Below are 26,994 nucleotides of genomic sequence, written 5' to 3'. Positions count from 1 at the left end.
ACTCTCTACTTGACTACATTTTTGAACAAGTATATGTACTCTTTACTCCACTACATTTGTAATGACTAATGCAATTACACATTACATTTTGCATGTCACCTATCATTTTTTTGCAGCAGTTTATTTTTGCTACAGAAGAATTAATATTGCCATTTAAAGGGCATTGAAGGTACTTCTTGTGAATTTTGCGCTTACTTCTTTATGTTATCAGGTAGTTGACAATCGCTGGCTTTGACTTTTTAATTTTACCTAACATTATTTTATTTATCCGTTATATTGAAGAGACCTTTTTGAAGAATGTTGGCTTACTTATGAGCACTTGATCTTAAATGAGACTTGGGTTTTTGTAATAGATGTAGGTTATGGTGTCGACCATGATTTGTTGCAATTTTGAGGTGTTCAGTCTTATTATGATTTAAGAAAATAAATGCGATTGCTCTCCTCACGAATCGACTGTTTCTTGTTTTTCACTGACGTGTCTCTTAAGTGTTGAGGACTAGTGCTTCTTTGTGCCTACATTCAGTATGAGTAAAATACTCAAGTACTGTTAAAATCAGATACTCGGAGACTTTTACTGAAGTCGTTTTGGAATTGGTGACTTGTAACTTGTAATGGAGTAATTTTCACTGCAAGGTATCTGTACTTTTACTTAAGTATGGTTTTCAGGTACTCTTTATACCTCTGACCCTGCCTCAATAAACATTTGACTTTGAGTGAACTGCACTTCTGTGTCTGTGTCATTCTTGGTCCCTGGATCCAGAGCTGCTGGGTGTTCCATCGACTGACTCTTAAACTTTCAACCTAGACAAAAGTCATATAATGGACACACCTTTCCCAGACATGCAGAGTATGACTGACTTATTTTCATAAAGCATATCTTCAATAACTAAAGAATAGGAAACGAGTTCGGCTCCATAGCTCAGTGGTTAGAGCACTGGTCTTGTAAACCAGGGGTCGCGAGTTCGATCCTCGCTGGGGCCTAAATGAGACTTACAGTTGCTTTTAAACAATAATGTTCAAAAGCCAGCATCACTGGCAGAAAAATACAAGATTTAAAACTGATGTGTAGTGATCAGTACCGCTGATGACACTGTCCCCAACAATAAGATGATATACTCCTGAGCACCTATCAAAAAATCTAATCAATACAATACACAACTTCTCAGTAATTTGTACAATATCCAGTCCAACAATGCACTGCAGATTTTTATTGGCTAATAACAATGTGCTTTGTGGGGAATTTACAGTACAGACCCATAAACCAATTATGAATGAAGTCAAGGAGTGAGTGATGAAGTCAATCGAAGAAAAATTTTATATCATTAAAAGTTTATATCATAATCACAAAAGGCTAAACACTAATTGTATTAATCAAATCATTCTTTTTTCATAAGATAAATCTGATTATTAATTAATTACAAATTTTGTCCACACAAAAGGATATTTTTGAAGCGAAGTGGAGCCACGACACCTATTCTTTCAGTTTCTATGTTCAGTTTCAGGAGTTGGTACTCCTTGGTGCTGCTTACACATAATAACTTTTCCCCTGTCCCAGTAGTTTTTGTCTGATGGAGGATTTTATGATAGTTTGAAAGTTGGGATAGATGCTGATTCAGTGTCATTTCAGATGATGTAATGCACAATGAGTAGGCTGTCATGCACTACAGATAATTCATCTGCCTGTCATTCCTTAAACAACTGAATGTCAGATGTTTCCTAAAGCAGCAGGTAAACATTAGACACGCCTCTTCAAATGTGCAACAAGGTGTGACTACCTTTCATATGGTAAAAAGGACAAACAAAGCAACAGATATGGCTCCATAGCTCAGTGGTTAGAGCACTGGTCTTGTAAACCAGGGGTCGCGAGTTCGATCCTCGCTGGGGCCTAAACAAGTCATGTTTTAGAAAAATAAACACAGAACTCTACTAGTTATTTACTCACGGCTCAGGCAATGTATTAAAATGTGTACATTATACATAGTATGACAAGAAACAACAAGATTAAGAAAACAGCTGTTTATATAACAATTTCTTGTTTAATTAAACCATTCAAATACAAACAACACTAAGAACAATACAAAAAAAATCTTATGTAAAAGACGAAAGCTGTAAAGGCATAAGAGTAGAAACAACATCAAGGTAACAAAGTAGATAAAAAACAACTAGATAAGAAATCTTTTGTCAACTAGAGTTTTGGTGGCGAGGTTCCTGCGGCCTATTCCATTTCGGATTAGCCTGAAGATCTTGAAGGAGATAAAAGTTACCTTAGAAATCATCACTCCAAGACTGCAGAATAAATCCAGTCTATTAACAAACACACAAACACTTACCAGTTGTTGAAGATATGTCAATACTGCTGCAAGAATGAAGTTCTGACTGCCCATGTCCACCACACAGAAAAACAACGTGTCAAAGATCAACAGCACAGCTTCATTACCATAAAAAAGAACATCTGCGAAAGAGTGCGAATCATCTGAAGAGAGAAAAAGTTAAAACTATTAACTCAAAACAATCAATAAATGCACAGACTGGGTCTTTCTTATATGTATGGGATTTTCCAAATATTTACCATTGTAAAATATGCTTTTATCCAATGGCTCTATGAACTCCATACCGACCAGTCTCTCAAACAGCAGCTTATCTTTCACGATGTAATCCATCTCACGATGTGCCTGAGATAAGAGCATACAGAATGACCAAAAAATAAATCAAACACTTAAAGCAATAGTTCATTCAAATATGTTTGTGCTTATTGGCACGATCCCTTTAAGTTAAATTACAAGGACAGGTCAATTGGCTTGCAATCCTTACATGATCGATGACAGAGCCGAGGAATCGGTTCATGGTATGGTATGCTTTTGTGCTCTGCTCACATGAACTGGCTGTAGCATCCATCAATCTTGAGGGCCCGTTTCTCTGTAGGGGTCAAGACAATATAGTCTTGTGTGTGTTTTGGCTTTGTGAGTGTTTTGAGGACAAAGCTGTCACTTGAGGGAGCTAAAACAATCAAAGGTGATAATGATTCCTAAATAAATAGGATCATGGCACCTGCAACACCAATGTTGTGAACTCAACCCCAGGGAACACACACAACAATTAAAGGGATTGTTCACCCAAAAATGAAAATCTCATGTTTCAAATCTGTATAATTTTCTCTGTTCTGTTTAACACAAAGGAGATATTTAGAATAATGTAGAAAACCAAACCGTTCTGGGGCACTATTGACTACCATTGTGGTTTTGTTTCCTACTCAATGGTGCCATTGTTTCATTCTTTCAAATATGTTCTTTTGTGTTCTGTGGAACAAAAAAATGTTGAGGCTAAGTAAAACAACTTGAGGCTAAGTAAATGATGACAATATTTTCATTTTTGGGTGAACCACCCTGTAAGTGCACTAGAAGTAATTTTGGATACAAGTGGCTATCATCACATTTCCATAAAAACAATATTTCTATTGTAGCTAAACATAAATGCATGCGTTTATACCCTTGTGAGTGGCTCAAGTATCCGGTCATATTGTGCTCGTAGGCGGTTGGTAATTGAGATCTGAAATGTCTGAGTGTCTGAGTTGGGCAACAGTCCCCTCTGGCCACACAGATTATCCTAACACACCAACACATAACAAAAGTGAGTGTATCATTCATGCTTAAGCTATGAAATGTTTGTAGGACCCAAACTCTGCCTCACCGCCTCTCGCTTCAGATTCATATTCATCTCATCCATGTTAGTGTCAGCGTGACCATGAACAGAACGTCCATGGATGTAGTAGCCAAAACATCGATGAGACAACAGCAGCACTGAGATCTATCCAATGCAAACACATTTCAAAGTACATTCGATATTTACATATGGTGAAAAAACTGTACATAATTTGAGTTAAAGGGGTCATATGACACGGCTAAAACGAATATTATCGTGTGTTTTAGATGAAATGCAATGTGTATACACGATTTAAGGTTCAAAAATGCTGTATTTTCCACATACGGTGCTTGTTTGCTGCATCTCTTTGCCCCGCCAGCGAGTTGTGCTATGATTGGCCAGTTAACCAATGCGTAGTGATTGGTGGAATACTGCAAGCATGTGACAGAAATGTAACACCTCTTACCATATTTGGAGCATCCGGTTCCAAAGCAATTGTACTGACAGGTACGCCCACCTTACTTGCATATACATTTGGGCGGTCTTAGTCAAATCATACCACGAACTGATGTAGATTTGTGGGGGTGTGGTTACACGAGGCGTTTCAGGCAGGTCTGGGTGAGCATTCGCTTTTAGATAGAATGCATCTTTTGTTCTGACACTTTAATTTGTGCAATTTTACATGTCTAATACATGCATGGGCAACTTATAACACACCAAAGACACAGAAAAACATGCGTTTGCGCCATATGACCCCTTTAAAACATCTGACTCTGTTGCTTATATTTTTTAGCTCAATACTTACATTGCTGATTGAGCATAGATCCACAAATTGGCGAATCTTGTCTTCAATGAAACGCTCATGGAACACTGTGAAGAATATCATCTAAAGTAAAATGGCATAAAAAAGAATGTGAAACACTCTTTACATTATATAGGATGGTTTATGTAAAAAAACAGTAAATCACTAAAGTGAATAGTTTTCACAGACTGGGTCACTTATTATTATTGGCTAAACATGAAATGATGAACATGTGGTTATTGCAGATGCAGAATAAGCTAAATTATGGAGGAAATGAATGAGACATGTGGTTATAGCAAACCAACATCTCTCTTTCCATTTAGATGCGTTTTCCTCCCCAATTGTTTTATATATTGCAGGCATTTCTTGTATACAAATCCTCTTAAACTACTGGGGTTAATACATTTTATTTGTCAACCCCCCCAAAACCTTTTCTGTTTGTGTCTATTTGTAGCATGGTTTGTTCCAGTCTTCACTGATATTCTGTTACTTTCTTATCTTAGACCGTACACCCTCAGATCACTGCACACAAAACAAGAACATCAGGTTCCAATGCAATTGTAATGACAGGTACGCCCACCTTACTTGTGTATACATTTGGGCGGTCTTATGACATCTTTACACAGGCGAGTTAAGGTGTCTCTGTGGCGGATTAAATTTCTGTGTAAAGACGCAATGCCGCATCAAAGCCGATCTAAAATATGCCGGCTCTGACCCTCTTCAGAGCCTAGTATCAAAGGTGAGTCTGATGCGGCTCAGGATTAGTGTAAATGACGGTGCATTAAAGCCGCTCTAAACTACTTCATTGTCATGTCAGCAGAAAGCGAGAGAGTTAAAATGAAGCCAAAAACACACAGCGACATTTGGTATAAGCTATTAATAACAACGCAGATTTTTTTAATTCAAACATACATGTTTCGTTTCATTTCTTCATAAAATGATTTAAATGTTTGGAGTATTTTTGTTTACTCAGACAGGCTGTGGCACATTTTGAATGCATGATGTAAATTTTGAGACTGTTTTCAGCCATTAAAATAGTTTAGAATAGTTTTTAATGGCAAATTACATTTATTTCGTTTCGTTTCTTTTTAAAGTTAGTTTAGAAAAATGTTTGGAGTATGATTGTTTGTGACTGTGTGTGCGGAATGCAGATTTTTTTATTTGAACTCATGACATGAATTGTTTAAATTCCTCCTTTAGCTCATCTCCTTCTTAAGGAAAAAACCTTCCGATACGTGGGACAGGATCACATGCAGACCTGTGTTACCGCGTCTCAAACGGCTTCAACTTAGGTTTGTCGGACATTATGCAGTGCTGCATACCGCAGGAGTTATTTAAATAGCTCTCGTGTTACTTAAGCGGATGGGTCTGCGCAACACGCCCATGACGTCGAACTCATTATAAATCACAAACTTAACATTACTCTATATTGTGATGAGAGTGTGTGTGCTTTTCTAACCGTTTACCTCAAAACAGTCGGATCACAATAATGTAAGTGTGCTTCTGTCCAGATCGTAAAGTGAGGACAGTATGAGTGGGGACAGTAGCGCTTGTGCACAGATGCCCGGCCCTAGGAGCGTAAATGATATGGGTCTCATCGGGCTAGGATTGAAATGCAATACTACAATTATAACGACAAATTTTTTTGTCGTTATATATCCAAAAGCATCTCATTGAGGACAATATTTCATACACGACAATGATCTGGTAACATTTATTGTAACATCGGAACTGTTCATTTATCTGGTCGACAGTGACTTTCTGGTTCTTTAAAACAAATTTTGGCGTCTTTCAATATGCGGTGAGGTGCCCGATAATAACACATTTCTATGGAGTTTTTGTTAGCTAGGAATTCATTTCAAATGTTGCACTAATAGCCTAATATTGTTTTTATCCTAAAGTATGCATTGTTATTATTAGTGTCAGTATTTTTTTTTATATCGTTTAATTTAAGGCATTATTTTATAGCATATTGTTAGAACAGTGCTTTTGTGGTTATGTTCAGCATTATTTCGCATTATTTTAATTCCTGTGTAAATGCATTTATGTCGCTTTAGAGCCGCATTAACAGTCTGTGTAAATACACATTTATGCCGCTTCAGACTCGGTTTCTGTGCCGCCTTTGCTGTGTAAAGTGGCCATTAGTCAACTTTTTTCCCCTTTTTTTTCCTCTTTAGTTACTTATTTTCCTTTATCTTATTCCCTGTATGTGAGGTCCAAGACTGTGTTGTTTATCTGTTTTGCGTTTATAATTGAAAAATCCTTTAAAATAAAAAAAATATATATATAAAAAAGAGGCCATTAGTCAAATCATACCACTAACTGGCGTAGATTTGTGGGGGTGTGGTTACACGAGGCATTTCAGGCAGGTCTGGGTGAGCATTCGCTTTTAGATTGTCGGATCAAAAGATGCATTCTCTTTAATTTTTGCAATTTTACGTGTCTAATACATGCATGGGCAACTTATAACACACCAAAGACACATAAAAACACGTATTCGCGCAATATGACCCCTTTAAGCACACAGGTTTTTTAACTTACTACCAAAAAACTATTTTTAGCACTATTATTTTGTTTGAATTAGTTTTAAACTGTAAGAGACACCAAACTTTGCACTGTCAAACATTGTGGTCTACATGGTTATATTCTAACCCGCTCCTCTTATTCTTCTTTTATACCACACCACTTCTCAGAACAGCCTTTAAGAATAGGAGCTGTGAATAAGATTATCACATGATCTCTGCATTGTTGTTTTGGCCTTGTTTAGAAAGATTTCTTTCTGAAAATGAGAAGACTTTCCAGAACACATGTACTGTATGTATGTTTTCACCTGTATTAAGCCAATGCTGAGCCACAAAGCAGAAGCCAAACCATAGCGGAGTATAAGGCTGTATGGCGGTGTGTAAGCCTCAGGAGATCGCCGGAGATTGGACGAGGGATCCCTTAGGGCCAAGCTTGAAAAGCCCACCACCTGAGAGCACAACTAATTTTAAATACTATGTACTCGACACAAACAGTACACAGCATGTCCAATTTCATCTATAAAGTATTCTTTGGTGCTCAGAATGTGCTGTTCTACAGATGAGACAAAATTGTTGTTGCAGCACAAAGGTGGCAAAATGATAAGTTTGATACACAGAAAACACACAAACCAACATTTACCCTAACAAAAGCATCTGCTGACTGCATAAATGTAAAATGTGGCCAGGGACCCTCACCTCTAGACAGAAGAGCACAGCCATGACCTGAAAAGTTGGGCTGATCTTGCGAAAGGTCTGAATCTCATTCCACTCATTGGCCACAAAGTATGTTCTCCAGATACTAACGGGAGATGCTTGACTCTTTCCCTCACCAGACCCTCAAAACAGAACAACACCATTACAAAATATAACAAAATAATGTCTACTGGAAAGTAGAAAAAAATCATAGCAATGTACTGTAATTACCATCCACATGTTTACTGGCTTTACCGCGAGGTCTTTCCCAGTCTATAAAGAAAATATCCACAGACAGCTGCACAAAGACCTTATGAAGAAATTGCACTGTCTGTAATGTAGAGTAAGAGTTGGGTTTAGGAGGGAGGGAAACTGGAAGAAGAGTATGTTTTATTTGCGTTATGTCAATCTGAATGATATGTGATGTAATCACCTTCAATGCAAAGGCACAGCCAACATAAACAACAAAACGATCCTCCTGAGCTGCTAATGGCAGCAACATGGACACAAATTGCTGAGCCTGGACACACAAAAAAGCCATGTTGATTGATCTTGCTATATTGTGTATATTAGTCCTAAAACCTCCGTCAAAAATATGTAGGTAGGTATACACTGCAAACAATTAAAGGGAATAAAATCACAGAAACAAAGAAACTGAACTGATAAGAAGTGGGTGGGCAACAATAGAAAATTAACAAGACAAAGAAAAAGTTGATAGACTTGCCTCCTCCGTCTGGTCAATAATAAAAGAGAGAAAGAAAAGTTTGAGAAAGAGAGAGTCAGTGAGAGAGAAAGAAGGGAAAACGATTTGAGATTTAATTGTATTTAGAATGAGAGCCACCCAAAGTCATACATGTACACACACAAGCATAAAACCCACTTAAAGGGATAGTTCACCCAAAAATGAAAATTCTGTCATCATTTGCTCACCCTTGGGTTGTTACAAACCTGTATACATTTCTTTGTTCTGCTGTACACAAAGCAAGATATTTGGAAGAATGTCAGTAACCAAACAGATCTCATCCCCATTTACTTCCATAGAAGGGAAAATAAATACTATGGGAGTCAATGGAGGATGAGATCTGTTTGGTTTACTGACATTATTCCAAATATCTTCCTTTGTGTTTAGAAGAACCAAGCAATTTATACAGGTTAGGAACAATTCGAGGGTGAGTAAATGATGAAAGAATTTTCATTTTTGGGTGAACTATCCCTTTAAGGAAATATTCAATTAAAGTTTGTCATCATTTGAATGCAATTCATTGTTTAGTCCCTGTTCGGCTCTACAGAAGAGAGTAAGTCATACGCTTTTTTTGCGACATGCTGGGAAAGAAATTTTTTTGGATGAACTATTAATGCAAACAAAATGAATGCCAAGTCAATGCTGACCTTAAAGAAAATGAGCCAATAGAGTCCTGTTCCCACAGTGATGATGAAGAAAACATTTGCCAGATCACCAGCATAGAACAACAGGAACTTCAAAATGGTCTGAAACAGAAAGGGCCATTATTACGTAACCAATGATGTGAATTGAATTTGTTTAAAATGATCCTAGAACGTGAACCCTCGCCTGCAGATCAATGAGGGGAGAAGCAATTCTTCTTTTCCAGCTTGCTGTCTTTAATAGTGAGTGGACAACAGCCACCCCACCCAGCACACCTAGTGCAATCTGGATACATATAAACACACGGTATTTCAAAGTAAACTCAAATCTCCCAGCTCTCTTAAAACAGCAAATTGATCTTTGTACCTAACTTTGCACTCACATCAGTTTTGATCCGAGCTTCATTCTGGTCCATTGTATACTCCAAAGAGAATGACACCTGGAAACACATAAACACTTTCTGTGTGCTCCAAACCCATCGGAAACTGCATTCAAAGTAATCAACATGTCTACACAGTTGTCATCATTCATGTTGCCAGAAAGGAATGACTTCTGCTCACTACCTTACTCAAAGACTGTACAGTAAGTGTAAACGCCCCTTATAAACTCCATAACTTGCTGTAGATTTACCGTAACAGTCTGTGTGCTGGGGTCAGTGATAAGTATATCAGAGTAATCCACGGTCAGCAGAGGGGGGTACACCTGTCCTTTCTGTGTATTCGGCACCAGCTTAAACCTGTTCAATGCAGCACAATGAGATAAGTCTGACCTCACACATTGTCCATTTCTTGTGTTTGTAAATGTATATATAGCTTACCCAATCTTTATGTTAGAGGCCACACGTATGACCCTAGGTGTAGAACTCAAAGACTTCTCTCTGCCACTCAATGTGTCCACAAGCATCAGCCTCCGGGTCAGATACCAGTTATTCATGTTAGATCCTGCAGCAAAGCAAAGCTAAAGCCTTTATACATGCAGATGATATGATCATGTATATGCTTGCAGCGTGTGTGACTGTACCCTGGTTAATAAACTGGCCATTGAACTGCTGGTTGACGTTTAGGAGAGGAACTGCAAGAAGCCGTCTGGTCTCCTGAGCACTCTGAATGACCAGGAAGACATCATAGAACACAGGTTCTGGATAACCAATCAGGAGATCAGACACAGAGAGCACACACTAAAGAAAGACAAAAACAACTTCAGCAACACATCCACAGGCATATGAATCCATGAATCCAAAATATACTCACAGTCTGTTTGTAAGCGGTCCCAAACGTGAAGGCAGATTGTTGTCTGGCAGGTGTGTCTGGACAGAGCTGCAGGCAGTAACTTTTTGTTACGTTTTTCACAATACTTGAGTAATATTTAAAGAACTGTTGCTTCAGACCAAATGGCTAGTTTTGAGACAGAGAGAAGACTTTCTACAAAAAAAAACCCTTATTCAGTTTGATGACACCAAAACTGGCACTGGTCTTTCCTGCATACCTGCAGGTTTCCTCCACTGACACTCTCCCACCTGAGAAAGTCTCCACGCATCGAGTACACAGCAGCCAGCAGCTCAATATTGGTGTTCTAAATAATGCAAGTTAAGAAAAAGAGTCTGTGAGACTACAATATGGAACACACTCTTTAATTAAAGTTTAAGTATCCAGCACAGGTTACCTTTTGTGCACCTTTAAAGCTGAAACCAACAGGAAGTGGCTCAGTCTGTAAAATCCGTGATGCTAACCCAGACTGTTCTCCGTAATACAGCCAAGGCAGGTTGGACCTCCTAGAGTCACAACAGTGTCATAAAAACAAGCAGTGGGTTCTTCTGTCTGTTGTTAGATTCTCATCATAACGTGTGGTACTTTTGATGTCTAATAGGACAGATAAAGACTTAAATACTGTTTAAAAGGCTTATTAGGGTGAGACCTCAGGAAACTGACTGATCATTTTTTTTTACAAATGTTTACATTCAAATTCTAGGCAAAGGGTGACTACTTTAAAGTTGCAAAAAAACATAATTTGATTAATTCTTTATTATTATCAGTCACAACATAATTCACAAAGTCTCAAGATATTCCATATACCATTTTAAAATGTGGGGAAAATTATTAAAGAATGAGCAAGTGACCCTAAACGTTTGAAAAGCAGCGTACGTTGCTGTTACATTAAAACAAATTAAATAGATTATAAATAAATATTACGTCAATGTTTAAATTACTTACAAATTTAATAAATAACAGATTATATGTTATCTGCATGTGTGTTACCAGTAGGAGATGTCCTGACTGCTGCCCTGAGCAGCTGTTGCTCTGTAGATTGTGTTGTAGAGGCCACAGGCATCATTGGTGATGCTGCTGAAGGAGTGCATGTTCAGCACACACATGTTCCCTAGAGCCTGACACGCGGTACGGTTCGAAAACAGCTACAGAACAACAGCAAACAATTATGTAAACATACTACAAATGTCTAAGTTGCTAAAAAGGTTTCACGCTTTTATCCAAACCGACTTACAAATGAGGTAAACAATAGAAGCAATTGGAACAACAAAAAGCATAAGTGCAGTAAAAACTGGTCTCATATAGCCTACCACAGTATGCAAATCAAATGATTTTTTTTAAGGATAGAAAGAGTAGAAAAGAAACAGAAACAGTTTTGATGGAAGAGATGTTTTCAGCCGATTCTTAAAGATGGCTACAGAATCTGCTGATCGTGTAGCAGCGGGTAGATCATTCCACAAATGTGGAACAGATCCAGAGAAGGTATGCGAGAGTGTTTTTTCCCCTTTTTGGCATGGCACTACAAGACGTTGTTCGTTTGCAGAGCGTAGAGATCTGGCGGGTACATAGGTCTGTATTAGCGAGTGAAGATACGGGGGCGCCGAACCAGTGGTGGTCTTGAAGACCAAGAGCAGAGCTTTGAATTTGATGCGAGCGACTATAGGGAGCCAATGTAACTTAATGAAGAGAGGAGTGACGTGTGCTCTCTTCGGTTCTGTGAAGACCACTCTTGCCTCTGCATTCTGGATCATCTGAAGAGGTTTGGTTGTGCAAGCTGGGAGTCCAGCCAGTAGCGCATTGCAATAGTCCAGTCTGGACAGGACAAGAGCCTGGACTAGGACTTGCGTAGCATGCTCGGACAGGAAATGTCTAATATTCCTAATGTTGTAGAGGATGAATCTACAGGACCGGGTGGTGCTGGCAACATGATCTGTGAAGTTTAGCTGATCATCGATTACCACTCCAAGGTTTCTGGCTGTTCGGGAAGGTGTGATGGTTTGATGAGCCTAGATGAATGGAGAGGTTGTGATGAGTCTTTGGTATGGCCGGGATTACAAGCAGTTCTGTTTTTGCAAGGTTTAGCTGCAGGTGATTGTCCTTCATCCAGAGCGAAATGTCACTCAGGCATGCCGAAATGAGTGCAGAAACAGTTGGATCGTCAGGCTGAAATGCCAAGTGGAGTTGTGTATCATCCGCATAGCAGTGATAGGAAAAAAAACATATGTAGGGGATTCAACGAGGAACAGTATTATTTAAACACTATTCTTCACCAAATTTGTAAGAATTATCATGAGCTTTGATCACAATTATAAGTAATATATTCTCCACCACCCTTTGTACGGGAAACAAATATCAGCCCAAATTGGGATGAATTCAATTGATTATGATCAATTATAATTATCTGGATCAAAATTCATGATGTGGGGAAATCACTTAACATTACGAGCAGGTAGCAAGAATCTGCATGTTTAGGGACTCCGTATTATGAGCATGAACTAAAAAACAATGTCACGTATGAAATAAAACAGGACTTTATTACCTAGATCAGACACATACTAATCTAACATACACACACATACAGTTTAGCATTGGAAGAAGGTTGAAGTTGAAGCAGAGAGATGAATAGAGCATGGATTTATGGCAGTATTTGATATTCAAAAGATCAATAGCCTGAACAAAACATCAGTTTCTTCTTGTAAAGCACCTTTGTTAAAAGGATTAATGATGCTCTATGCATCCATTAATAAGACTTAGTATGATACTTGCATGTCTTGCCCATCAAAAGAAAGAAAGTGTCCTGATGCAGTTTGTTGAGGCTCCAGTTGATCTTGGCTGGAAGTGAGAGAGAACCAGTTTTATGCAGAGGATCTGTATCTGGAAAGACGAGGCCGCAGCCTGGCACAAACTTAGGGGTCCAGGTGAAGTCTTCGTCTAGTCCATCCTTTAGAGATAGTTCTACCCTTGTAGAGGTGGCACGGACAAAACCCGAACAAAAAGAAAAGTAAAACGCAAGAAGAGAGAGGAGAGAAAGAACCAATTTCCCGCGCACCGATGGCTGCTATACATTGGCCCGTTGACCCGCAAGAGGGCATGGCGTGTATGAGCTTAAGACCAGAATCCTTCGACTCATTCTTTGCTCAGCTCGACAGTTCAATGGCCCAAGAGGCCATATGACTGACAGGTAAAGCAACCAATCATGTTTCTTTTGTGCCGCATCATGTTTAGAGGCGTGGAAATGTCCCCGTTCGTGTTGTTTCCACTCAGACCGTTAAAGAACGCGACACGCACGTCTCCTGGAAATCCTGTGAAATTCAACCAATCAGATGACGACTTCGAACGTGCTGAAGTGTTTCCAGAAAAGTGTGCCTTATGCATCAGACGTTTAGCCAACGGTCCGTGGGCGTGACGTCTGAGGCTGAGACTAGTGGGAAATGTACCAGTGGCGAGAGACGTGTTGATAATGTGGGTCAGAGCAGCCACAACCGATGGAGAGATGGCCTGGAGGAGATGGGATCTAGCAGGCAGGTAGTCAGGTGGTTAGAAGAAATGACCTTGGAAACATCAGCAAGATCTTTTGAATAATTTAGGAAAACAAACAGTTCTGGAGCACCTTTGACTACCATTTTTTGACTAACCCAGAAATGTCAGTTGCTAACATTTTTCTAAATTTCTTTCTTTGTGTTCAACAGAACAGAGACATTTATACAGGTTTCAGGTAAATTTGTGTGTGTGAACTTACCAAACAAGCAGCTGAAGAAGAATACATGAAGTTCGAAAACCAGGCTGATGGGACAAAGAGAGCCTGTGTAACAGAGATGAGGGACTCGAGTGGTGGTTTTTCTATTATAGTATTGAGTTTCTTATATGAAATAATACATTTAAGTTAGTTATACATTTCACACACATCCCTGATACAGCTATGGGCCTCATGGGTCAAAGGTTATAAGCCCAGGATGAGCACCAAGAGGCACCATTAGACATCTGTTTAACATTACAAACACACAGACACTTTGAAGAGACATACAGCAAAAACACTTTGCAGATATTAGTTAGTTCAAGCATAGTTCAAGTAAATGTTTTACAACACAAAAGTAGACAGTAGTCTGTGCATTACTATATTTTATTGCACAAAGTCATGAACACAGATGTTTTCAATATTAAAGGGGTCATATGACATGGGTAAAACGAATATTATCGTTTGTTTTAGATGGAATGCAATGTGTATACATGATTTAAGGTTCAAAAACGCTGTATTTTCCACATACCGTGCATGTTTGTATCTCCTCTTTGCCCCGCCTCTCTGAAACGCGCTGATTTTTTTTACAAAGCTCATCGCTCTGAAAAGCGAGGTGTGCTATGATTGGCCAGTTAACCAGTGCGTAGTGATTGGTCGAATACTGCAAGCGTTTCACGGAAATGTAACGCCTCTTACCATATTCGGAACATCATGTTCCCACGCAATTGTACGGACAGGTGATAAAATGTCATCGGTACTTCCTTATATCAATTCGAGCCCAAATCTGATACGGAAAATGAAGATGATCAAGCCGATACATCAACTTTGCCAGCGCAACTTGAGCAGGATGTAAAGGATTGGAAAGGTTTTATTAAAAAAAATATGATGTTAAATAGTTAAAAACTATAGCTAACTGTTTTACCTTTTATATACGACGTTATAAAGACTATAAACAAACAACCATATACATCATACAGAGTTTGTGTGAGATAGAAACAAGCTCGCATTACAGCAGGGAATGGTATAAATAACGTTAGCTCTTTGGCCCTTCTTGATCAACCAGTGTTACGCCATGTCTCGTCGCGACTCAACAAAGACAATAAACCCAAAATAAATACTAAATATAAAAAGACATTATAAACACGACATTTGTTGCATCTAGTGGGAACATTATTACTGATTATTAGGACTTATATTGTCTTTTTTCACGTTGCGCGCGTGTCTGCATTTGCAGATCACAAACACATGACAAACTCACCTCGCGTTAGTCCGTAACAAAGTCTTTTACAATAAAAATATACTTACAGGTTGTGACTCTGAAGCGCCAGCTAAGTTTTAATGGTTGGAATGGCCCCACTTTTTAACCAAAGCTTTCGTGCACTGCTTGCCTTGATCTCTCCCAGGTTCATGAAGCAATCATCTGTGAAATGCGCTGCACAAACTTGAACATTCGGATTGTGTTATTTTCTGGAACAGTGTTGTAAATAAAATGTAACCATTCGTTTTTAGTTGTCTCATCTTTTGGCAGGGCAAACAAAGAGTCTTTCTTTTCGCAACGAAATACACAGCGTCTCCGCGACTTGGCTGCGGCGGTGATGATACAATGAGATTTACAAGTACGCCCACCTCACTTGCGTTTAGATTTGGGCGGTCTTAAGTCAAATCATGTTACGAAGTGACGTACATTCGTCGGGGTGTGGTTACACGAGGCGTTTCAGGCAGGTCTGGGTTCGCATTCGCTTTTAGATAGAATGCATCTTTTGTTCCGACACTTTAATTTTTGCAATTTTACGTGTCTAATACATGCATGGGCAACTTATAACACACCAAAGACACAGAAAAACACGTATTTCCGCCATATGACCCCTTTAACTTGTTTTGAACAGTAACCTTTTTGGGTCACACAGTATCCATTCAACCATGGTAGTTCATGGTAATAAAAACTATGTTAAGCAAGGAAGGGTTTAGTAAATGACAATAATGATATACATTTGCCTGCTAGTATATTTTTCTTTTAAGGGAAGGGTTTAGTAAATGACAATAATGATATACATTTGCCTGCTAGTATATTTTTCTTTTAAGAACTTCCTAAAGTTCTTAGTAAACCTGACAAATAACTGAAGCAGGTCAGGACCTGAGTAAGATATACTGGTAGCAACTCATAAGGAGGATGAGTTAATAAAAATGTGATATCATGTGAAACCTGATTGGTAGAAGGTTATGTCAGGCGAAGCATGATTGGTTAACAATGTGAAAAACAACTTGAAGTTACTGTATAAAAGATGGAGTCAGATATGTATTCTTTGGACATCATCAGATGAACTCTGTGTGTCTCACTTTGCTTGCTCGAGCAAATAAAGTTTAAACTCTTGGCATCTGGTACCCTTGTCTCTGAGATTTCTTTCTGCGATGGAAGGCCAATTCGCCACAACAAGACTTGCTTGACAAATATAAATAAAAGACTTGACTTGGACTTGCTATTCATGACTTGAGAGTTGACTCGGACTTTAGTTAAATTACTTGAAATAACTTGTTTTTATTTATTAAAAATATCTGCTTTTGAATGCAGCGCAACCTAACCATGTGACACAGCAGGCAAGCTAATGAATAAGTATTGACAGTCGTGACTTAACATGGAAGGTGCTATGCCAAGAATAATTGACTTCGTGTACTAGGATTATGTGCGTGACGGTGCTAATAAGAGAAGATATACAACCACCACCACTTCGAATTTCATTCGACACTTCAAATCCCACAAAAAATTGTAAGTGATGAAGTCAGTACCACTGTTTTCAGCTAGGCTAACGCTAACGTCTTGGCCATGTTAAGAGTTGATAAAAATCAATAATCCAAGGCACTCGAATATTATTGAAAAAATATAAAAAGCACATAAACAATCTATGAAGTGATCTCTGAACTCTTACCAACTGAGAATAGGTGACACTGGAGGCTACTGAGGTAGGCAGAATATTTGGAGAGAAGCACATCCCTCCTGCCTATAAAATTGCAATAAACCCCTTGTTAAGCTCCTCTCATCATTCCATCAGCATATTAACACAAAATGGGCAAATGCACTGCACAGTTGAGATTCTCACCAGTATGTTTGAGGTCCCGCAAACACAAGATTGAGACGAGTTGATGAAGGAATCTTCGCACCTCACACACCTACACATAAGGTAAGCACACACACAAACCAAAAATTATTAAAACTGAAAGAGGCTACAATTAAATCTTTCTACAGCAAGCTTTACCTGCTGCCGGTTGTATCTGGCTCAGAGAAAGATGGCTCTGTTGCACTGCATGCTTCACATCGGGCTTCATTTAACAGATTCCCATTTCCATCTCTCTCCACTAAAATAACAGACTCGTTGTAGTTGTAATTACAAATAATGTTTAAGCGATTATTTTCTAATGGGAAAAGTCGAGGTGCAATACGTCTTGAATCATACATATAAAATGACACTTACCCAGCACGTTTCCCTTAGGACACTGACACTTGCCATTCTCACTCACACTTCCTGGACATTGGATGCACCCATAGCCATCCTGTGTGACCCCCTGTGAATCACGGTAACCACATTCTTCTTAAATAATATTTCTTCATTTTATTAATACAATGGCAATATAGCTTGAATTAGTAAAAATTGATATGACACCTAAAAAGTAAATATGATAGGCTAGCTAAAGACATGATAGCTTGAATTAAACAATACAGTACCTGATTAGCATCACGACACTGTTGACAGGTGATGGACGCTCCATTACTGACTAACACTCTGAAACCAGTCTTACACTCACAGGTCAGTCCTGTAAAGCAGAGATTATACAGAAATATAAACACAATGGTGAAAAGTATACAGCAGAACATTAAAAGTTGAAGTCAACTGGCTAAAATTATTATATTGTGCCATTACATTTTTTACTATATATATTCAGAAAAACAAAACGTAAAGAAAAAGTAAAACGTTGAGTTTTAAATGCTCATAAAATACAAAACAGATTGAGTGCTATGTACATTGATTATTTTGCAATTTCTATATTATATTTTATATATGGATGTATTAGGGATGCACCGCTATGTCAATTTTGGCCGATAACTGATCATTGTTTAACATTGGAAGCTGATAACCTATATACTGGCCGTTATACAGTATATAAATATTGATATTGATTTCTAAGGCAAATGGTGGATGTAGAGGAAATTTGCTTATGCAAACTAATGTAAGAATATTTATGCATTTACCATTTTCTATTAAAACAAGTATGAGCTTGTTAGTGCCATAGAGTTTTGATTTATCTCTTTCATGTAGCAGAACAGAGGCCTACGTGAGGTTTTGGTAGAGGTCAAAGAACAAACAGTTTTGTAGAATGAATAATGTCTTGTGTTATTAAGAAGGGAAGATGTGCATGGCCTTGGAGCTGTGGATAAGAGTGTTCCACTCTCTGCAGACTGATAAGGGTTGTCACTTTGTTTTGAGTTGATCCTGCTTAAGCAATACAATTTTATTTTAAGACAAATCTCTCAAAAATGTTTCCACAACAGTGGACAACTGCTTTTATTTGAAAACATTCACTGCAGAAAACAAGGTAACCATAACCCCTCATTTACACTGTACACGTGTGCTGTGCGTACGGCTCCGACGTGGCCACTGGAGCTGATCATGGCCACTCTAGTCAATGCTTTTGTTTTCACCAGCCGCGCAGCAGCACGTTACTGAAGCGTCCCCGAAGCGGCTCTCCGCGCCGCCTTGCTAAATATACGCACCTACCCTCCGTTCCAATTCGCCTACTTATACTAGCCCTAATAGTATGTACTGTTTTTGTGTTGGAATAGTAGGTACTTCTGAGTGCATGGCAAAATAGATTTCACAAACTGGTACATACTAACAGGAAGCAGAAAAGGCCGTTGTTGCCTAGACAACATTGTGGCCAATAACTGTCACACACATCAAAATACAGCTCTTTTTTCCATTAAGGTATTTATTCATTCATCATTTTGTATGTTATGTTTACTGTATACTTACATTTGTTAATTTAGTGACAAATCAGTTATAAAATTTATTAATGCAGTGGAGAGTCACTAAACTCTGCCTACTCATGTCAGAGTGTGTGCATCATTCTGCACTTCGAATTTCTACCATCCGGGAATCTTTGGAATACTATTTTCAACATACTACGATTTGGGACATACTAATTCTACTTTCGAATACTATTAGGACGGAGGGCTGTGCACGATTAATCGTGATTACCAATAAACTGGGCTGGGCGATTAATCGAAAAGTAATCGAAACCGACATTAAGAATCTCTAGCCGACGTAATTTTTCAATGTCGGTTATTTCGATTAATTTCCCTTTAATATCCATGTCGACGCGTGCTGCTATAACGTTACATCACTTTTTTCTTATCAGAGCAAAAGAGACTTAAAATATTCGATATTGGGCATACACATATATGTAAGACATTATTAGAAAATGTAAGTTGTCTACTTTTACGTGTGTACGCTTACAATAACATCAAAACGTTGTTATTTTGTAAAATAAAAAAATAAACCGGGCGCGTTATCAGCCGTCTCCACTCCGCTCCGCTAACATAAGTAATTTCTGAAATGCGTCACTGATCCAAAACTCTGCAAATACTTATCACACAAACATGAAACGTATGTCTAAAGAAAGCTTAAAATGTCTACTTTTAAATGACCCTATTCAAATGGAAATAAATATTCTGCGTTTATGTAATATGTGTGAAAGACAGATACAGTTGATAAACGGGTCTGCTCCCGTTTAGTAATCACAAGACTTTTAGTCCAAAAATGTGCATATTGTGAGAAATATAGATATACTGAAACACATTTACTTCATATTTCTTTAGACAGACTGATGAGTTTTAAGCTCCGTTCAACTATTAAAAACTCTGTTAAACTCCGTCTGTTTCTTTCACGTGACAGCTCTTATGACGGCAGTACTGTTGTCTTTATGCAGGGTCCTAAAGTACACCTAATTTCTTACGATACATGCAGACATATTTGCTGACTTGTGATTTGTGTTGGATTTGTTCTCCTTTCTTCAAGGTTAGAGGAAGAAATGTTTCATTAGAAAAAATAGCCCACCTTTGGTTGGTCATATTTACACTACAAATCTTGTCAGTGATCTACACGGGCAAAAATAAACAAAAATAATCGTTCAATTATCGTAATCGAGAGAAAATGTTCAATTAATCAAAATTTTGATTTTAGGCCAAATCGCCCAGCCCTACAATAAATCATGCTGAAATCTTTTTTTTTTTAGATTTTTTTATGCGTAGCTTGTCCGTGAAGCACGGCTCTGGGATCAGTAGGAAATGCTGCTCGATCTAAAAGCAGTGCGAGTTTGAGTCGCTTATAACGTCCATTTAAAAAAGCAACATCCTGATCATTATAAATATACTTTATTATCATGAAAATACCTGAGAAGGCTTGAGGATCAGTGATAAAAAAACAAGTCCTTAGGCATTTCCTAGAACTACATGTGCTATGGTCTTCTTCTGCAGTGCGCATTTGTAGTTTCTACAGGAGAGCGCCATCTAGCATTCGGGTGCAGCAGCATTTTACCGTACTTCACTCACAAGCTGTGCATAAACCACGTGATATATATTTCGGTTAATCGTGCACAGCCCTAACTGATAGTATGCGGATTGGAACACAGGGCTAGTCTATTTTTGACGGACGCTGAGTCCAAGCCGCCACAGTTTTATGTCAAAATAAAAGTTCCTATGCAGACTTCCGTTCGTATTTCACATCACATATCCCTGACATAAGACCAGAAATGGACGACGAGAGGTTCATCCTCGAACAAATCTGTGGTTATTTTGTGGAAAAATATTGTTTAACTATAATAATCATGTTTTTTGTTTTAAGCGTAGTAAAACCCTGGTTAATTTTTGTAAGGAAACAAACAATGAGCAATGAACACAACAATATACCAGACAAACATAACCATTTAGCCAACTTATGATATAACCCCAAAAATTCATGAAAAAACAACATCAGCACAGCAGTCTGATTCAAACAAGACGCTTTTGTTCCCATAATTTACACATTCATAAATATCACCATACTGTACCTACATCAACAATGTTTCGCTAATAATAGCAGTAAGTGAATGATCATGACAGAAAGACAGCACTGTACTGGATTTTAACTGTGAGCAGCATGGGGGACGGAGAGAGGATGGGCTAATACAATAAGGTGAAATCACGGTAAGACCTGTTTTGGAGTAATGATATTAGAGTCAGATGTTGCACGATCATGTGATCTTTGAGCATCTCACTTTGTTGGCTCGAGCAAAAAAATTGTCCTTTTGGCACTATGGTGGTTTTCTAAATATATTATTGAGTTTTCTTATATAAAAGAAAACATTTAAGGTTTCTAAATATATTACTGAGTTTTCTTATATAAAAGAAAACATTTAAGGTTTCTAAATATATTACTGAGTTTTCTTATATAAAAGAATACATTTAAGGTAGTTATAGAGTTCATGTACTTCTCTGATCTTAACAAAGGCTATAGGCCTCATAGGTTGAGCACCAAGCAGCACCATTAGACATCTGCTTAACATTACAAACACACAGACACTTTGAAAACACACACACAGCACACACTTTTGGAGACATTAGTCGGTTCATGTTACAAACGAAAACACGAGCACTGATTGTGTTCAATATTATCTTGTTTGCATGTTTACTCTTTGAAGTACACTAAGCTAGGAGTAATAAATGACAATGTGACATACATCTGCATTTTAAAGATGGATGTATGTGTCTTTCATTTTAAAGCTGTAGAAAGGTTTAGCCACAGTTAAATGCTGATATAGGGAGCTTAACATTTAACTGTGGAAGGTCAAAAGAGGATGGACTAACAAAAATAAGTGATGTCATGTAAAACCTGATTGGAACCTTTCTGAGATTTCTTTTCTGCATAAGACACGTTGTGGATAAAGCGTCTGCCAAATGGGTAAATGTAAAATTTGAATGCATGAAGTTAAATGTGGAAACGCACCTTTAACATCACTATATGAAAACACATACAAGTATTGTTGAAGCGAATCGACGTTCCAACGCAGAAAGAAATCTCAAAGACAAGGGTTCCAGATGCCAAGTGTTCAATCTTTATTTGCTCGAGCAAGCAACGTGAGATATTCAGAGTTCATCTGAAGTGATCTAACAACTGTACATCTGACTCCACACTTTATACAGAAATCTCAAGTTGTTTTTCACATTGTTCACCAATCAGGTTTCATATGATATCATCCTTTTTGTTAGCCCATCCCCTTTCTCATTTGCTACCATTATATTCCAATCAGAGTTCCTGGACCGCCCCTCGGCCCACTCCTCTTGTCTTTTGCCACAGTTATGTTTCAACCTTCCTTATTTGGAATATAATCGTGGCAAGTGATTCTCAAATTTCTAAAAAGAAAAACATATACACATGCACCTCACGCACTGTCTTGGCAGAATTGATCGCCCAATGTAGAAAGTATTCACGAATACCAGGGAGCCAGGTTTCAAGAGTTTCAATCTTTGTTTGCTCGAGCAAGCAAAGTGAGACACTCAGAGTTCATCTGAAGTTGTCCAAAGAATACATATCTGACTCCATCTTTTATACAGTAACTTCAAGTTGTTTTTCACATTGTTAACCAATCATGCTTCGCCTGACATAACCTTCTACCAATCAGGTTTCACATGATATCACATTTTCGTTAGTCCGTCCTCTTTCTGAGTTGCTACCATTATATCTTATTTAGGTCTTAACCTACCGGTTATAAATCAGGTTTCCTATATTAGGATTTAACCGTGGCGAAACCCTTTTCAGGTTCTTAAAAACAAGTTTTATACATCTCCTTTTTAGCAGCAGATGTATACAATGTTATATACCATATTTGTCTTTTTCTACTAATGAGCTCATGGTTAAGTTCATTCTGTGCAACCTAAAAAGGTAATATTGTCCTTAGTAACCATGCTAAACACACCAGTGTTTGTGACAATTGTCTCCAGTTGTATGTGCTACTTGCATGATGCTATGCATGTGCTCAATAGTGCTGCTTGGTGAGCAACCCATGAGGCCCACTGCCGTTGTTATATCACAAGAAATCGCGCTAAGAAAAACATATACACCATTATGTAAGGAAAACATATCCGCCATTGTGTTTCCTCACCAGAAGCATCTCACGCGCTATCATATGTTCTCACATCCCGACTCCAAGTTTGCTCTAGGCCTTTCATGTGCGTTTGTGTAATAAAAACATATTTTGCACATAATATATGTGCAGTTCATGTGTTGAGTGCTTAAACTCATACATATTGTGTGCACTTATTATAGTTTATGTGCATTTAGTTTTATGTGTTGTGCAGTGTTATATTAGAAAACACACCTATTACATTAGAGATTCCACCATAGTATACGCTTAAATAAAGACAAATAAACGCATCAGGTAAACACACGCTTTGCTAATTTTGATACGCGCTGCTGCAGTTGTCGCAAACTAAACAAAAAGCTTAACGTACATGGTCTAGTTAGGGCTGGGAAAGTAACGTTAGCATGCTTGCTAATTTAGAATAAACCTAGAATGAATTCTGAATAAATAAAAAGGTACAGGCTATTTTGGTCTAACAAACCCACTTGTTAATACTTTGCAAACCACTCTTACCTGATTTAACGTTACTGCTGATTTGATTCGGTCCACATTTCAAACAAGACAAGCTCGAAATATCAAAATAGTTTTCCCCTCGACAATCTGAAGGCTGCTGAAATGCTATAGAGAACTGCTGGCAAGAGAAAATATTCAGTTTTAACAAGAATATCACGAACAACCCATACATAAAATCTCTCAGCGTCCCTGTCGCCATGGTACAGATGACGTTCGATGACGCAATTCCTGTTTTCTACCCACAAGGCTGATCGCGGCGCGCGCTGGTTTATAAAGTTCTCCTCAGAGGAAGTGAAGCGTTTGCAGCCGACGGCGTGAGCGGTGATGTTTTCGCGTGTTTTCTCTGACACAGTCGTTTGTCCTGCGAAACAATCCTTACTTTTTACAGAAAAACAAACGGTAAGTAGACGCGTTGGAGGAACGACACTTTCCGTGGACTGCAGAATGTTATGAAAAAGGAGAGCTGGTGTAGTTTGTGAAATGTTTTTTTCTTTGTTGTTGAGATGGTTGAAATCAAGCTGATTTTGCCTTTTTTGACAGATCCTATTGGTTTGATAGAAAAATCATGACAAAAGTGATTCTACGTTTACAAGGTTTAACCACAGAAGCGGGATCTGAAGACATCCGCAGATTTTTTCATGGCTTACACATCCCTGAAGGTGGCGTTCATATCACTGGCGGGGAGAAGGGTGAAGCTTTTATTATTTTTCAGTCTGAAAGACAAGCACAACTAGCCATGCGCAACACTGGGAAATGTCTCATAGGCTCCTCTGTTTCTTTGCATATCAGTAGTTTGGATGAATTGAAGCAAAAAATGCAGGCTAGCTTAAAAAAAGCAAACACCCCTGCAGTGGAAAGTAAAACTGTGCCACATGTGTCATTCTCACCAGAAATCAACGAAACACTTTTGCTTAGTCTAATGGCTGCCGTTCAAGGACAGCTTTCAAATAACAAAGTGAATGAAAGCCAAGCTCCTAACCAAATGTCAGAAAACTTCAAACAGACTGTTCAAGGACCCTCACCTGCAGGCCAAACAAATGCAGATTTTACTGCATCTGGAAGAGTCGCACATGGATTTGCATCTACGGAGCAGGAAAGCAGTGGACAAAACATCAGTTCCAGTAAGCCAGGATACCTTCGGCTTTATGGACTTCCAGACTTCGTTGCTGAACATGATGTCCGCCATTTCCTACAAGGACTCTCGGTTTTGGTAATTATTACAAATGTTCGCTTACCGCTGGGCTTTTGGTGCCTAGTGAAGCTGACCAGTTTAGCAGAGGCTCAAAAGGGACTCAAGTACAACCATACAAAATTTAAAGAATTCGATATTGAGGTTAGACCTGCCCATGAGAAGATGTGGACAGATGCCATGGAGCAGTCCGGCAAATGCATGCACGACATGCAATCTCACGCTTTCTCGGACCCAAAGAAAATCAACGTGGATAGAAATACGCACGGAGATTTTTCTAGGAAAAGAAGTGTTGAGAAACAGCCTTCATTAGGATCTCCTAAACGCCACTGTCAAAACTCTCCTCCTCACACCGAGCTTTACGTCATAGTCAATAATCTTTCAACGAATATAACCAAGACCGAGATCAAGAACATTTTCAGCTGTCCTGAAATCCATAACAGTCGAATTAAACATTTATTGAACAAATGGGGAGAAAGGACAAGCACTGCGTTCGTTACCTTCGAGCATGCAGAAGATTACGCCACGGCTCTGAACATGAACGGGACAACCGTAGGTTTAAAGAACATCGAAGTATCGTCCATTACTAGGGAGGAAATGTTAGCTATACTCAGTAGGAACAGAGTCATCAAAATCTGGAGACCACAGCCCTACATTAAAGCTCAAGACGATTTGTTGTGTATATACGCAAGGAACTTTCCTGCAAATGTCATGAAAATAGAGGTGAGGGATTTTTTCATGCGCTTTCCGGTCTGTGAGAATAAGATCAGACTGCTTCTGGACAGTCAGGGCAATGGCATTGGAGAGGCCATAGTGGACCTTGGATGCGACAAAATTGCCAGACAAGCTCAAGAAGTCCTACACGGGATGCATTTCATGGGAACAAAAATTCTGCTCACTCGCATTTCTCGCCAACAGATGAAGGAGATACTTGGAACACTGTGAACAACTGGAGATGTGAGCACCTTGAACAAAACAATTGTGTACAATTTATGTAAACGAAGAACACAGAATCACAAGTTTATGGCTCACTGGCTGTGGAACTAGCTCTGTGAGCTTTTCAAAAAGACTTTTGTCATAACTGTGCCAAATAAGTTGTTTTGGCCTCAACAATGAAATATGCTCAAACAAGAATCTAAGCAGTGTGTGTAAAAAGATTTTGAAAATATTGTCTGCTGGAGAAAAACATTTTTCTACAATTGCCAAAAGGATGCTTTACACTTCTCATTGGTTTAAAGTTAATAATGCACATCATGTTTGTTTTACTAAAACCTTTAAACCCAAGTCCGATACTTCATGCACATGTTTTCTTCCAGCTGTACCTGCTGAATAAACACCTCAGGCTTCATCTAAAAATGGATGTCAAATCTTGTTCTGTTCTTTGTTTGTCTCAATACATTTTACATTTATTATAATCATAGACCACCTTTTTAATGAAGTGAGTCTTTCCTCACCATGGGCAAGACGTTTGAAAGGTTAAGTTGGGCCGTTGGGAAACTTATGCTTTCTTATAGCTCACCTGGTCGTGCCAAGGTCACTGGTTTCAATCCCATGGAATGCACAAAGTCTGAATGCACTATACGTGACTTTGGATGAAAGCATTAGTCAGATGCATGAGCAAAGGATTGTGGGAGAGGATTCTGCATGTGTACTACTATCCCAGCTAACAAAAACATTTACCTATATTTGGGGTAAAAAGTACAAAGAAAATATTTAAGTATTTTCTAAAAGTGCACACATTTCAGTCTCTTAAGGACGGCTTTTGATGAAGATCAACTGAAATACACAGCGTCTTCCCTTATCACAAGTCTGATAAAACAATCCCAGGTCCAGCCAAGATTGAAAGAAAACGATGCTCCGCAGTGGTAGTGAACAGTTACAAAACGTCCCTCTATATCCACGTGAAAAGTTGTAAAAGATATGGCAACCACAATAAGACTTGTCCAGAAGATTTGTCTGTCAAGTGTCTTATGCCCTGCCCAAGCCCAAAACGTTTCTTTTGATCAATAATGCTGCTTGCTTGAACAATATTTGAATAATTTCTGCATCTGAACAATCTGAAAACAACAGTATGTTAAGTATA

General features: G+C 38.5%; 2 protein-coding genes and 2 non-coding genes across 4 annotated transcripts; 3 read left to right on the top strand and 1 right to left on the bottom strand.

The window, feature by feature from the left end:
* The first annotated feature begins 908 nt into the window (after nt 1-908).
* trnat-ugu (transfer RNA threonine (anticodon UGU)) lies at nt 909-981 on the top strand. The gene has a single exon. It is a non-coding gene; the product is annotated as a tRNA-Thr (tRNA).
* A 222-nt stretch (nt 982-1,203) lies between these two features.
* On the bottom strand, nt 1,204-23,975 carry tmem67 (transmembrane protein 67). The gene is made up of 28 exons (XM_057340013.1): nt 23,723-23,975; nt 17,760-17,848; nt 17,509-17,599; nt 17,293-17,392; nt 17,137-17,206; nt 16,966-17,037; nt 14,045-14,107; nt 11,296-11,450; nt 10,703-10,811; nt 10,526-10,612; nt 10,291-10,356; nt 10,061-10,217; nt 9,858-9,981; nt 9,671-9,776; nt 9,423-9,479; nt 9,227-9,325; nt 9,046-9,144; nt 8,090-8,176; nt 7,888-7,987; nt 7,660-7,799; nt 7,272-7,412; nt 4,445-4,525; nt 3,688-3,804; nt 3,487-3,603; nt 2,812-2,916; nt 2,570-2,672; nt 2,331-2,473; nt 1,204-2,243 (listed from the first exon to the last, which is right to left on the bottom strand). The coding sequence occupies exons 1-28, from the start codon at nt 23,919-23,921 to the stop codon at nt 2,163-2,165; spliced, it is 2,958 nt and encodes a 985-aa protein (XP_057195996.1). The 5' UTR covers nt 23,922-23,975; the 3' UTR covers nt 1,204-2,162.
* On the top strand, nt 1,815-1,887 carry trnat-ugu (transfer RNA threonine (anticodon UGU)). The gene has a single exon. It is a non-coding gene; the product is annotated as a tRNA-Thr (tRNA).
* Nucleotides 23,976-23,996: 21 nt separating the features above from the next.
* On the top strand, nt 23,997-26,260 carry rbm12ba (RNA binding motif protein 12Ba). Its single transcript, XM_057340014.1, has 2 exons — nt 23,997-24,121; nt 24,263-26,260. Exon 2 carries the CDS (start codon nt 24,288-24,290, stop codon nt 25,854-25,856), a length of 1,569 nt encoding a protein of 522 aa, XP_057195997.1. The 5' UTR covers nt 23,997-24,121; nt 24,263-24,287; the 3' UTR covers nt 25,857-26,260.
* The last annotated feature ends 734 nt before the right edge of the window (nt 26,261-26,994 follow it).

Source organism: Triplophysa rosa, linkage group LG8 (genome assembly GCF_024868665.1).
Source record: "Triplophysa rosa linkage group LG8, Trosa_1v2, whole genome shotgun sequence".
Classification (NCBI taxonomy): domain Eukaryota; kingdom Metazoa; phylum Chordata; class Actinopteri; order Cypriniformes; family Nemacheilidae; genus Triplophysa; species Triplophysa rosa.
This window is presented reverse-complemented; position numbering and strand designations above follow the sequence as displayed.